The following is a 14934-nucleotide window of genomic DNA, read 5'->3' on the forward strand; positions in this document are numbered from 1 at the left end:
TTATTGATACTAATATAAAGAGTATATTTTCTACATAAGTATTTCGGTAGAGACGTAAATATGTGTTGCGTTGTGTATCTGTGTTGAAGATATTTTGATGAAGAACAATTGTGATCCTTTGAGGTATTTTTCTTTTAGCGCGACCTCTACCGACAACTTCAGTTGGAGAGAAAGCTCTCGCATGACCTTGTGTCAACCTTGGTGAGTTTAAATATAGTAGTGTGATCAGAAATGTGTTTGATGTATGGGAAGTTTTAACACAATGATTGAAGTATTTTGAAAAATATTTTATTGACTACGTACTTAAACTTTTTAAAAGAACGAAAAGGAATATCCTTAACCAAAAATACCTATTTACAATAGATTTAACAAAAAAATCATAAACAATTGCGTCTTTCTTTATAAACAAAACTAGACATTTCACCACATTTATTCATAAATAAACAAATTTATGAGTTACACTCATTTCCACGGAAATAACTGGAAGACATCTTTGGCATATAATGATATAAACAACTTTGGTGAGTTTTTCTACGTCTTTTCTTCTTTAAAATGTCAAACCTTTTGCGGGCGGCGGGAAAATAATAACCGCGCACCGCGCTATGCTAGCTGGCTGACGGCCATTTTGAAAGTGTGCAAGACTACACAACTGCATGCTGGGACAGTAGAGCTGATTGGTTGTCAGGCTAACCTGGAAAGAGATTAGTTGACGGGAAGAAGCAGCAAAGCTGCAGTGATGTTACAAGCCCAGTCTAGCGCAGCTGTTCATCCACCGCGATCTTCCAACAAAAACTACCAAGTATTTATAGCAAAGAACGTGGTCAGTATATATATATACCGCGATCTCGATTTTTATCTTTAACCTCAGTGATCAGATCTCATGCAGTGATTGCAATATGACAGATCCTCTCTTCTTCCAAAATCATTGTACTACGTTACACATGTATCTAAAAAGTATACGATATCCATTATTACCATTACAATTGTATTGATGACTTATAATAAACTTGTATGTTTCAGATCATTGGAAATTGTTCATTTTTATCAAACAATATGTATATATAAAATATCAAAAATAATAATATTATTACATTTACGTTCGTACTTGTGAAATAACAAGGGATTAGTAAGCCTATTATCATAAAATAAAAAAAAAAGATTTAAATTTTTTAACTAATGTAAGAATATGCCATTACACTGGGTTCACTGTAACGTTAATCAGAGCACTGAGGTTATAGATTTTGGGTTTTGTTCTATCATCCTTCCTTCATCTCCATTGGCACATAGGAAATAGTTTGGGAAATAACTAGACCAAATTACTCCTAAAAATATTGAGATCAAAAGTGGGGGGCAAAATTGTCATAACAAATGCATGCTGGTTTCTTTTAATAAAAGAGGAAACATCGTAAGATATAATAGGGTCTGGAAAGAAAAAAGTATGGTAAATATTATGCTAATTTATAGTTTTGTTGTTCAGTTTGTAATTAATGAAGAAGAATAAAAAAACATAATTAAAATGAAAGTTATTGAATAATTGTTAAATTTTCGGTGGGATGAAAACAAACATTGATTAGCACCATAAGAATCATGCATTATTATTTCAAGAGATTTTTTTATGAATTAAAAAAATGTTAACATTAAAGTATCTTTGAATTAATTCAAAACGAAAAAAACACAAATTTAACAAAGGCAACTAATGCCGATCTAAGAAAACAAAATCTAATGAAAAACAAAAACGTACACTACTTATAATTAATTACCTGCGTTAATTAAAGCACCTGTAAAGCCACTTAGTGATCGGAATATAATAATAGCCAGCAGATTTTTAACAAGCAATCTCCCAAAGTACCTCCTAGTGCCAGAGGACAGACCAGCGACCTTCACGAATCAAGATTTTATTATCAAACTATTAAAACACCAGTGCAGGTATCAAATTGAAACAAAAAGAAGAAAACAATATTAGTAATGTCAAAACAATCTTTGACTCAATTTTGGAAAAAAATCAAAACGTTCGTGATTGGTGTTTTAAAGAAGATATGTCTTCTATAGTAACTTTGGTTACGAAACTGTACTGGTGTTTCAAGATTTGATGATAAAAGCGAGACCTCTGTTGCAAGAACACGAGCCCTTCTTCACTATCCTGTTTTTATGTGCTGCAATTTCGTAATCTGCTGATTCTGACCATTTCATTCTTCTTATCAAAGAAATATCTTTCTGTTGTTATTTTCATTATCTGCAAAGACTTTTAAGGATACATTTAATGTTACTTAAAGATCAAATATTAGATTGAAATTCACCAGAACCAGCAGTGTTAAGGCTACCTGTAGGATTCATAGCGTACGGCCCTCGATATACATAAAACACCACAAATATCTGATTATATGCAAAGTGTAAATGCGATAAGAAAAATTCGGGCGATGGTGAGCAATTTTCTGATGGTTTGAATCTTTTGAAGATTCGTAGTACTACAGTTAAGGATAAATAAATGCATGAAAATGTTTGTAATATTAAAAGTATGATATTCGACAACATTTTGGAAAACCCAATAGTATCATTCCTGATTAAAGGTGATCTTTTTATGAATGGCGTATATGCACTTCATCAAATCATGCCGTTTTATTTATTTCATTGGAATTGTTCGCTGTTCGGTTAATCAACCAACGGATTATATAAGTTTCGGAACATTTTTCTTTATAATCACTATCTATTTTTAGAATGACAAAAACTATTTATACCTAACTAAATATCTTCCATTTACCACGGAGAGTAATACGGACATGATCATGTAAATCAGTAAGATAAGGATGAGCTTGGCTCGGTTGTAAAGGTTTATAGCACCTAAGTTTATAATGCAATGTAAGATGTTTCAAAACGAAATGATGGCGCACAGCTAATCAATCTTATTGATGTTGTGTGCAGTAACATTACTGAAATGTCCTTGACCTTTCCCAGCACCATAGTTACCGTTTTCTACTTCCTTATATGGAACATTGTTCATCTGCTCTGCGTTGAGTCCACATTGCGTGTATAACATTGTTTGTTTATGCCAAATGCGTTAATGTTAACTTACAATTATTGTTCAATATCAAAGTGAAAATATATTAAGTTAGCAATTAAATTTCAGTTTATGAAATTATCTACTTTTTGCTCAAGGAAAGCAGTATACCAATATAATTGGTGTAATGAAATGTATGTAAAGGAACAAGCACAGGAGTTAATGTAAGTTAGTTCTGAGACTATCGCGAAAGTTCTGAGACTATCGCGAACTTGTGCTATATAAAAAGTGGTTATTGTGCATCGGTCAATTGGGATTTGATGTAAGGCAATAGCCAGCTCCGCCAATTTCTGAAGCTTATTATGCTAAATGCAGTTGCAATACCATCTCTGAAAAAGCTTATTCTTATAATTCTAATACGACAAATAACAAGACCTGTACAATAAATCATTAATTGGTAAGAAAAAAAGGTGAACTATTTTGGACGGTTCCTTGTAGAAAGATGTATTTTATCTCCTTAAATAGCAATGGCAAGATGGTTTATACATAACGTTTAGAGGTCAAATCAATGACCTTGACACATATTAATTGTACAGACATACTATGGTACAATATTGCTAATGTGAACATGACTCCCTTCTCTCTAAATGCTTGTGTCGGTACATATACATATGGCTGGCAGAACGTGTGTAAAACAGGTGACCTCAACCCTGTATTCAAAGGTCAAGGTCACACTGAAAGTTGAAAGGTCAAAGGAGAAGTGAGATCATGCAAGGACAAATAAGCACAACACATTTGTTTTACAATTATGTATATTGGATTATACTCCGAGGTTGTGTTTATTGGGCGTCTCTTAAAGAGTCAGAAGCGGAGGCAGACATGACACAAATATAAGCATGGTTGGACGACTTTATAATGTCGTCTGGCGAAAAGCACAAGCAAATCTACTATAAAGATATATAGGAGGCGATTTCAGTGTAAGGTCATTTCAACCATTGAAAATCTACATTGAATGTATATATTTCTATAAAACGAATCTGCTAGTCTCTGTTGCTTATAAAGACCTTCACCGGAGAATATGGTTTTGGAACCATGGTTACTAATGAAAAAATTTACAACAGGTGAGAACTAACCATACTGTTTTTGACAATTTATATCAATGTTAAACACAAAAAATGAAAAAAAGAATATGTATCATACAATAAAATCCCAAAAATAACAATGTTTCCCAATCATTTTAAGAATGATTCTGTCAATTCTTAGCAAGAACTTAAATATTCCATCATTTTCAATAAATCAATATTTCCAATCTTTCTTTTGAACAATCTTTTCTTTCGTTTTTTTTCTGATCTTAAACCACCATGACCTCGCTAATGCAGTTTTAAACTGCTTTCAAAATAAACGTAATTTGAGTTCAGCTTTTATGAAAATGTTAATTCTAAAAGCTACAATCCGGTATAAAAAGTTTGTGTCGCGCTCGCATGTTTTATATAAAACAAATCCAATAGTACTGAGCAAAGCAAAAATCAATTTTACCTTTACAATCTTGTTGTAAAAAAATTGCTTTTAAACATTTTTTTGTCATAAACTATGGACAACAGGGATTGGACACAAGTTATCCCAACTTAGTGACGTCCACTTCCTTACCAAAGGTAATAGAAAATGAGTTCATCTTAGTAGATATTCAGGTACAAGTTTTAAATGCTGAAAGCATGACACAGACTTCCTATACTCGATTATAGTTAAGAAATCAGCTGTTTTAAACTCAGCAATCCGCATATGGCATTTTGGGCACTTTGCTCAGGGTTGTTAGACAACCCCTTTGGTTACTAATTGACGGCTCACACAAAAGCTTACAAAGCGAAAAATGGGTGTCATATTATCCCCAGTCACCATTACAATCCACACACATGTGTGACATGTGTGTGTCGCCCACACGTGTCACATGTTATCACATATGTGACGTCCACACAATCATCATACAACTAAGATATATCTCGCCCTTCCCCCGGGCATAACATAAACAGCATCTACTTCTATCGTAACATTCTATATATAGTAACAGGATCGTTTATCGTACTTTTTTGTGACTCCGATATCATTCTGACTAAAATAGCTGTGACAACATCAGATATCGTCACGACTCAATATCTAGACTTTAAAACTGAACGCTTTAACTAATAACCAATATATCTAATACAAGAAATACTATCATTCAAGATTTGAACCATTCCAAAAGAAAATGACATAATCAATAAAAAATGTTTCTTTTTCGTCAAAGGACATCAACCATTTCACACACAGTAACGTGTCACTATTTAAACAACAACAATACAACAGAATATGTGACTATGTGATAGACCAATCGTTGTGTTTGACACAAAGACTGTTCGGGTTTTGTGATGGACAAATCACTGTATCTGACACAAACACTGTTGGTTAGTGTAATGGACCAATCATTATGTCTGGCATGAAAAGTGATTGGATTCATGAACCAATCACTGTGCACGACTCAAAACAAGTTGGACCAATTGGTGACCTAACACACAAACAAATCTGGTTATTCGTGTGTTGAACCAATCGATGTGCCGGACACAAAGGCTCTTGGGAGTAAGAACTCTCTCATCACAGCCCTCTGGCATGAAACCACAAGCAATACATACTATTTTTATACAAAAAGTCATCAAACACATATAACATGTTCTTAATAGATGTCTAGTTTATAGTATCCTCTGCCCAAAGGTCAATCATTAAATGTCAAAAGGTCAAATATTGAATAATATTTACACTCACACGCATACATACACATATAATATAATCTTTTAGCACTTAAAATATGGCGTCTTATACCAAGAAGTAATAGTATAAGTTTCAATATGGCAAAATGGATTTCATGCAAAACATCAATGTGAAGCACTTCCAACTGACTTTGTATAAGTTTTGTAGTTTTTGTGTAAAGGGGTGGCACTAGTTGTTTTAAGAAAATTTACTTTCCACAAAAGAAATTTCCTTTTAAAACGTGTTAGTAGTACAGTAAGACATATGGCACTTCATGACTGAAAAAAAATTCGATGCAATAGAATTGTAGTCGACCTCTCGTTACTGGATTTCTTGAACACATTTCTAACTGGAGATTATTTTTAGAACAGGGGCTGAATCCAGCTTTAAGAGTGATTCGAAAAATCAAAAAGAATTTGTCCGTTGTTTTTTACCGCACCTAAACAATCAGTATGGCACTTCAACATACAGAAAAATCTTCCCAATCTTCATCGTAATCTAACCATCACCTTATTTCATCTTATCTTGTCACTAGTTTAAAACCTAACAAAAAACTAAAATCTACATAACATTAGTATCTACTATATACCGTCGTATCCATAGTAACAACCTCATTACATGTTTTTTTCTATACAACGTAAATTCAAAACTTTGATAAAACTAGCACACTTAAACTATCTTCTATAGAACAACCTTATAGAGTGTATTTGAAAGAACAAATATTATTTGATGAAATCATTAATATTAGGCCCATCCCTCAAAAATGTAACAAGTTACAATCATGCTATTGTCTTTTCTTGTCAACTGACAATAAAAATAGTTGCACTCTCGAATTAAAAACGAAATAATTATTCCGAAATAGTAAGATATTTAAAAAATGTCTGGGGCTATTTTCATCTGGCGATAAGAAATATCACAATTATATGCACGTTTGGGCAGAAGGTACTACAAAACAAGAGATAAAGAATGTGATTCCACAGAAAATAGTATTCTGTAAAATCATGTTGATATACTACAGATATAATAGTTTTGTAACATACATAACAAGATATTATATCACAAAACCACACCGATAAAATGAAGTAATGAACACGCCGCATGTGGGCTTGAGTGCCTTTCATAAAAACACCGCCTATCGCTGCAAACACTGAATTTAGTTGACAAGAGAGACAAATCAAGGTAATTAGAGAACAAAATCAATTAAGTAAAATATTTCTCAAAAACACCTTTTCCAATAAAAGGATTCTATTTAAGAGAACGATAGCGAAACTGATTGGGTAATCTGGACAATTCCATATGGTACTGTGACTGCGACATAGTAATAACCGTGCGTAGCTGTGGACGAGCCGAAAATGCTATTATGCTATGTAATCGTCTATCAAACAATATATATAGAACGAAATGAGAAAATACAAATCGCATATCAAAATCCACTGAGTAAAAGAAATGAAAAATAAAAGAGATAAAAATAGCCCAAATGGCGAGAATTTAATTCTCAAAAATTTGAAAAATTTGTTGGAAAAAATAGTCTTTCTTGCATATTTAATTATTGAATTTAATCACATTTTGGAAGAAATGATGGGTTCAATATTTTCAATGCTACCAGCAGATGGAAACCTATAACCGAATGGGAAAGGTCAAAGATTTTATTTGTTTTGTAATTTTCGTTAAAATTAAGATTAATATGAGAATAAATGTGGTAAATATTTCAACAACTTCTAAAATTACTAATATTTTGCTGAATTTTTAAGACATGAAGAAAAATGATTTAATAACGAGAAGTCGGACCAATTTTAGTAATGCTGATAATTATATTGTTTGTTGATCAGTGTATTTGACCTGTGCATGACCTTTCCCACCGTCTCTTGCAAAGGTCTAAACTTCTCCTACGAAATCATCGCCCGTTTCGGGTAACGACTCGATAAATGACAGTGATATGTAGACAATCAATCAGATGAATTAAACATATTTGGTTTTTCTTCAATTTGAGACATGTAAAATATATATACACAAATTCTATAACAGTCCACATTCTCCGATCCATCCAACACGCATCTCACTCCAAATATGGTATGATAATCCACCAAAAATGACATTTGTACTAAATGGATATAATCAGTCACATGGCATGCTTAATTGGCCAATCAAAATGGCTGTAACAACATGTCTAATTCAAAATCACATACATAACAGTTAAGGCTACATCGTTTGTCTCTCAAAAACAAAATTGAAAATGGCCGCCACCCTGTCTAACCCCAGCTTTCCTTATTAGTTCCTCCCAATTAGTGGAATGGAGGATTTCTAGTAGGGGAGCTGGGTCGACAGGGTCGTACCATTATGTAAGTGGGGAAGAAAGGTTAAATACTACTTATATAACTACCACCGATAATGATCCTCTAATATATAAGAAAAATATTGTACATGTAAGGAATTGTATGAACAAAAAGCCTTTGTCTAGTCATATATAGTGAATAGTTTAGTAACACTTTATGTTTTGTAACATGGATTTGTGACAATTTCTCCATCGACGACCTTACTATAATAAATATAGCCATCAGTAAAATAGTTAACAAAGTTTATCTGAATTTGTATTCATCAACTATCACTCACAATCGATAAATTTAGAATATGAACCTTAAATGTCTGGAACACGTGACCTTGGTTTAGGTCTTTTTATACATACAAATCTTCAATTGGTTAAAACATTGGAACAGAGTTGGTTACAACCTTCAATACAGAAGGATATACATACATCTCCCTACCACAATCAGCAGAGAAAACTTTATGGCACAGGTTTGGAAAAAAAATACAAAGAAAAAAAACAAACAAACAGTTGTTCATCATAACAAATTAGTTTAGTGTGCACCTTGTAGAAGAAATTGCACCTTTTTCATCAAAATATATAATTTACAACAGTATCTTTAACTAAAAAATTACACTCATATAACGAACATCATGTACACAGGATATATTCCTGTGTAGATGGGGGAGGGTACTTCAAGTCAAAAATTTGCCTAATATTTGGCATTTGAATTATTTCAATATAACCCATACACTAGTCTAGGTGGTGATGCCGGATGATGTCAAGTTCCAGAGGGATATTTCAAATATCCGGATCAATCTACAACTGGACAATATAGATTTTTAGGCCGAACATAAACGCCTATAGTGAAACAACTAGGACCATCTCCCCTCTACACAGGTTAAGTTTACCGAGTACCATGTTGAAGTGATAAAGGGACATTACTCTGTTGTCTAACTGTGTCGCAACGTTCCACTGTTCCTGTAACAGTCATGCATTAAATGTAAAACATGTGTAATCTATACATATCAAACGCAGTATTTTCTTGTCGTGTGTGCAACGTGCATCTCCATAAAAGGTACAAAATAAACACTTCAAAAATCGTAGCTGCTAAAACTCTTGAAGGCTAGCAGGGTTTCACTCCGGGTCGCCATATTGAATATAGCATTATGGGGGGAAAAAACAGCAAGGAAGTGGCAGGCTAAGCAAGGATTAAAAAAACAACTCAATCCGTTACTAATGCCCAAATTTCAAAAATTAAAATTAGGCTAAAAGTTAGTTGCGTAGTTGTATAAAGGTTTCTTTTTCGCCTAGCAACTAGGGCAATTACTTTTAAAAACTTATTGATGTTATTAAATAACAATACTCATCAATAGGGTTTTATCTTTGAATTAAAGGAGTAATACAACAAAATAAATTGAGCAATATTCAATATTGTGGAGAATATCGTTTACAAGTAAAACTGTTTTTAAATATTTTTTTGTATAACCTACCACTTAAATGTTAACAAAATTGAAAATTTTGAAACCTGGAAAATGTATTATCGTTTTATCGGCGACTTTTTCATCTCCTCTGCTGCAAAGACCGTCTTGCCACAAAACTCCTTGAAGATGTTGTTCTAAACTTGACAACAGGCCTTCCACAATTCTAACATAATCACTTAACTATGATTCTTTCACATTTTATACACAAGTCAAGGTTATTGTCAAAGTCAGAGAAAAGGTCATCACCGGATTCCTTTCACGGATTCATTTCCATAGCACCATGATTCCTTGGACAGGAATCATTTGTAGAAACATCCATTGGCAAGGAAGAATACAAGGTCAAGTTCACGATTTCAAGATCACTGTGTTATATCAGTATATTAAATCGTCCCAGCGACTGCACGATTATCCTACAAAAACTTTGTGGAATACAAATACTTAAAATCCATTTGTATTAAAACAAACATATAGAAAACGCATTGACCCACTTTTTTTCCTCCTGGTTGTCATGGCAACTAAATGAAAAAGAATCATAATGCAATGTGGCCCTGGTTACTTGGAAGGAGGAAGTGGTATTGGGATGTGGTAATATTTACACATCGCACGCGTACACTTTCCACGGACTGCATCACGACACACGGCGGCTCGTCCGTCTTTCACTTCAACATAATCTGAAAGACATTGCATCGAAGAAATAATAAACAGATATACACCTTGTCTGAGGTATTGATTAAATCAAATCTCATGCTAATGAATAACCATGGAAGTTCGTAAGATTTCAGCATTTCACAGTCAATGTTGTAATTATTCAACAATCATTCTTGACAATACTTACCCTCCATAATATGCACACTCTTGCATTCAGGCCTGTTACACCGGCCTAATTTAAAATCGCGGCAAACTGGGAGGGTGTCCAGCAACTGGAAGTGCAATAACCAATCAAATCAGATCAATTTAGTGCAGGGTAAAAGGAGAAATCATGAAAATAGTACATATAATTTGATAAATTCCTTTTAATGAAACATTTAATGCGTCATAAACGCCTAGTACTTGTTAAACTGCTACCTTTATTGCAGAAAGACTTTAAATGAAACAGAGATATTACAATAAAGCTTACAATGAGAAGGGTAGAGTGGCACATTACGGGTTTCATTTAGACGACTAGCTCTAGACAGCTTTATCAGTATCGTGATTTAGTTACAAGCATTAACTGATAAATCTACAATGTATTAGTAGTATATAGCTATGTTAGACGTTTACTTTAATGTATATGTTGGTATAATTTCTTCTTAAAATGCCTGTTTGTTTTAACTTAATTTGATCAAAGCGGGATAAGCAACAAGAAACTTTGCTTTCTAGCCATATCTTCCAAAATGCTGCCCAGGTGCGGATGCATGAACTTCCATGAATGATACAAATGAAATCGTAAATACAAATCCACTCAATAACGAATCACAGCTTCTATTGACATGAAATAATAGCAGACCCACAGTCAATCGCTTCTCTCTGTCTACTGATGGAAAACACCAAAAGAGCAATGGTTTCTTGCCAAATAGTATCCTTGCTACGTTTAGTCCTGATGAATTACCTCTCTATATCAATGACAGACTAACGTTAAATGTGGTTAAATATATACCACTTCATTCATTATTGTCTGGATCAAACAACTCCTTTTCCTAACAACTCGAAAACTAAAATAACACATCTACCTTTTCAAACCTAGAGAAAGCCAATACATATACGTTTTAAAGGATTTCAACTTCAAAATTCAAATCAAAGATTCTTTATTTGTCAGCAAATGATCCCATCAGATTTTCATCAACCACCTATTAAAAGACTATATAGTTCTTGAACAATGGGACTAGATAGTTTATATGAACGATTTCAGCATAACCAAATATAGACGTGAGACAAGTTTAATGTGAACAGCACAAGACGTTTCCTTAGAATATCGTTTGTTTCAATGATTATACTCGATACAGACCAGTACAGACGGTATCTACAACATCCACAGAATGACTGATCAAGGCTTGACAAAACAAATGCTTCCAACCGATTTCTGTCCTAGAATGAGTCGTAGCGTAACACATTGCATTTAAAGACATATTACTTGAAATAACAAGTACAGTTTGGTACGTTTAATTTTGGTAAGATATCATTATCTGGGTGCTATTTTCATTCGTTAAGATGTTTAGTTTCAGGGGTATGACCTGCTGATTAAGAAAGCTTCTGGCTGACAGAGAGGAAAGATATCCGTTAACTACAAGGTGCACTGGGATGAGTGTGAACTAGCTGTTAAATCTGCCTCTAAGCTGGACCGGCCTTAATACCTCACCCTATACAGGAACAGGGGCATAAACCAAAACATTTAAGTCCTGATTCGGTCTCTGCTTGTCAAAGAAACGCATTAATGATTTATTTTTTAAATGAAAGTTTGATTATTAAAGGTATTATATAACAGAATTGGTGTTATTTTTTTCACATTACGTACATTCCTGTCAAAATTCTTTCAAATTTCATGCCGATGTTATTCCCCTTAAAAACTAATCTATCGTATTCTTATTTCATGTTTTGATTGTATATAAACGTAAATGCGTATTTTTACACATGTACAAACTAATGAAAACAGTAGCTAAATTACAGCGCTTTATTTTAATTAACATCTGTTTGCTATCACACGTTTCATCTACCATGTATCTAAGATACAATATCTAAATAACACATTAGCAGTTGTCATAGTAACCATGGAGCACTCTACCTGTTGGTTGCTGTCAAAGTAATTTACGGTATAGGCGTTATTAGATGGTACGCCTAGTGGCGCCGTCACCATAGCTGTGGATGCAGCGGCTTCAGGGGAGACAACCAATGGCACTGCTGGCATTGAGTTGTCATGGCAACAGTAAGGGGACCAGTTATTGTGCAGATGTTGTCGAAGCATTCGAACACCACATGCAGGTGACCAAAGCATATTAAAAGCACACAGGAGTTAGAGCATGAAAGAAATAAGACAACAAAAAGTTTTAAAAAATACAAATTAATAATGGGTTAATTGTGCTGAAAAGGCAAAAAATGATATAGATGTTTGTTAATAATGTATTTGACCTAATGAACAAGTAACCGTGACCTACTGGAAATTATTGTCCTTCCTATTTTGTATAAAAAGCAATTTGTAGGAATGGACCCAATTGATTACCCAGACAGTCCATCACCCGATTTGCTACTACAATGTACTTAGAACTATCGTTTTCTCTGTTCATGACATAGATCAATGATTTCCTTAGAAAACTTTTGTGATATTAATGCAGTATGACAAAATTAAGTCTAAATTATTGAAATAACTCTGATACCCTACCCCCCCCCCAAAAAAAAAAAAAAAAAAAAAAAAAAAACACCTACCAAACGACTACAGAGATGATAAATGTAGGTCACTGTATGTTAATAAGGTCAAACACGTGTTATACAACTACAAAAATAAAACATACGCAAACCAGATACAAATTATATGTGATGCAATCTAACAAACAACAAAAATAAACCCAAGCAACCAAAATTATAAATTGCATTACCAATAACTGTTAAGGGAAGATAAAATATGTTAATATCATGTATAAATACAGTGACAGTAAGCCAGTACCAGCCATTAACCGTGTATAATACAATATCATGCCATGATGCCGTAAATTTATCAGACCCGCGACCCGCCTCTGTCAGTGTGCTCCACCACGTGGGAATCTTCAGAATATATATCCGTCATCATGGAGCACAATTTCCATTCACTGCCTCCACAGAAAAAACGTTTAACAAACTTGTTTATTCTTTTGTTTTCTGACTTCACGATAATTTCAGATTTGACCATCTTTTTTCGGATCTTTAAGCAGAATTATTTCTCGCAAATTTTTGATCGTTATACATAATACGCTTTGGTCATTTTCAACATTATCCACATTACCGTATTTTTTGTTTGTTGTTTTTTGGTTTCCTTAACCGCCATGTAATTGTCGGATTCCTTTCATGACCTTTGAACGACGAATATACAAGTGATAAATTGTCGATCATTTTAATTATTTGTAATTGGATAATACTGTAAATTTGAATAATATTTATAAATATATGTTCTTCCCCGTCCTTTTTTATTTCTTTACCTAGTGTCGATTGGCTTCTTTATAATCTGCAAACAATCTAACATTTGAACAAACATTGAGGTAGACCATATCTATCATCTTCGCCGATAACTCGATAACACACCAACAGAGGCAGGGATATACAATCACAATATAGAATATTAACACTGAAGCATTCTAAAACATTCAAAATATAAATCAACCACCAATATTCAAATTTATACAATATTCTTGCATAACAACTTTAAATGTGTTGGATTTAAAAAATAACATGCAAAAAGAAATAGATATAATGATTTTTTTTCTCAAAGAAAAAGAATATTTAGCTCCATGTAGTAAAGTAAGTTTTATTTCAGTGCTTGAAAGTCTACAAATGTGGATTTGTGAAGATTGTTTAGGGTAATTAACACAACCTGTCATCCTACAAACTCCAATGGGATGCACCATTTCTTTCATCATATAGACAACCCATTGTTGACCATAGGGAAAGCAGGTTAGGAAAAGCTATGTGCAAGAATATGAAGTTTTACCGTAGCAACAATTTAAGACTTCTTACTAGGGTAAAACTTGTGTATTAGTACTTAACGCTGAAAAAGCATTATTTTAACCATATTTTCATGAGATACGCCCAGAACACATTTTCTTGAAAAAAGTAAATTGATTCTTCTTTAATTCCAATTTGCATTTAGAGGATGTGATCGGGGCATATCCCATACCAAATACAGCCATTTCCCAAAATGTTAATTTTTTTCTTTTCTATAATTTCAATTTACACCAATCCTTCCCCATCTACACAATGATGTTATTTTACAGGAGTGATTAAGAAAGAGAAGATCTAAGGGAGATAACTGTGGCCTAATTCACTCACGTGTTACTGGTACTAGATGTTGCTGGGGAATCTGCATGGTCTGCGGCAGGGGACTTGACTGGGAAATCTGGGTAGGAACTGGAATGCCACTTTTATTTGTATCTGAGGAATCAAAAGTGGCCATATTCATTCTCTCTTACAACATATATAAATTTCAATATGATTTTCCTTAGGTGTATATTCTATTCTGTGTTTGCATGTTACAGAGTTATCTGTCCTTGCGGGTAGTTATTGATTGTGACCTCATGTGTTTGCGAGCGTAACTTATACTTTTCAGAGAAAACTATGTGGCTTTTGCTCGCAATATAATGACGTTGCAATAAATATCTACCAGCAAGGGAGTTGACTCTGTAATATGCAAAGACGGATTATGTGACATATAATAT

General features: G+C 33.6%; 1 protein-coding gene across 18 annotated transcripts in view; it reads right to left on the reverse strand.

The window, feature by feature from the left end:
* Window positions 1-272: 272 nt before the first annotated feature.
* The window catches only part of LOC138307679 (muscleblind-like protein 1), a 281769-nt gene continuing 267107 nt past the window's right edge, over window positions 273-14934 (reverse strand). For 17 of the 18 annotated variants that reach the window (XM_069248509.1, XM_069248506.1, XM_069248503.1 and 14 more), the window contains 4 exons: window positions 14549-14650; window positions 12318-12430; window positions 10395-10479; window positions 273-10230 (listed from right to left, as the gene is read on the reverse strand). In XM_069248509.1, coding sequence (XP_069104610.1) covers window positions 10112-10230; window positions 10395-10479; window positions 12318-12430; window positions 14549-14650 — 419 coding nt within the window. In that variant the 3' untranslated portion in view covers window positions 273-10111. The remainder of the gene's footprint in view (window positions 10231-10394; window positions 10480-12317; window positions 12431-14548; window positions 14651-14934) is intronic. The other variant, XR_011206032.1, reaches the window with a different exon arrangement.

The sequence above is a fragment of the Argopecten irradians genome, chromosome 14 (genome assembly GCF_041381155.1).
Source record: "Argopecten irradians isolate NY chromosome 14, Ai_NY, whole genome shotgun sequence".
NCBI lineage: Eukaryota > Metazoa > Mollusca > Bivalvia > Pectinida > Pectinidae > Argopecten > Argopecten irradians.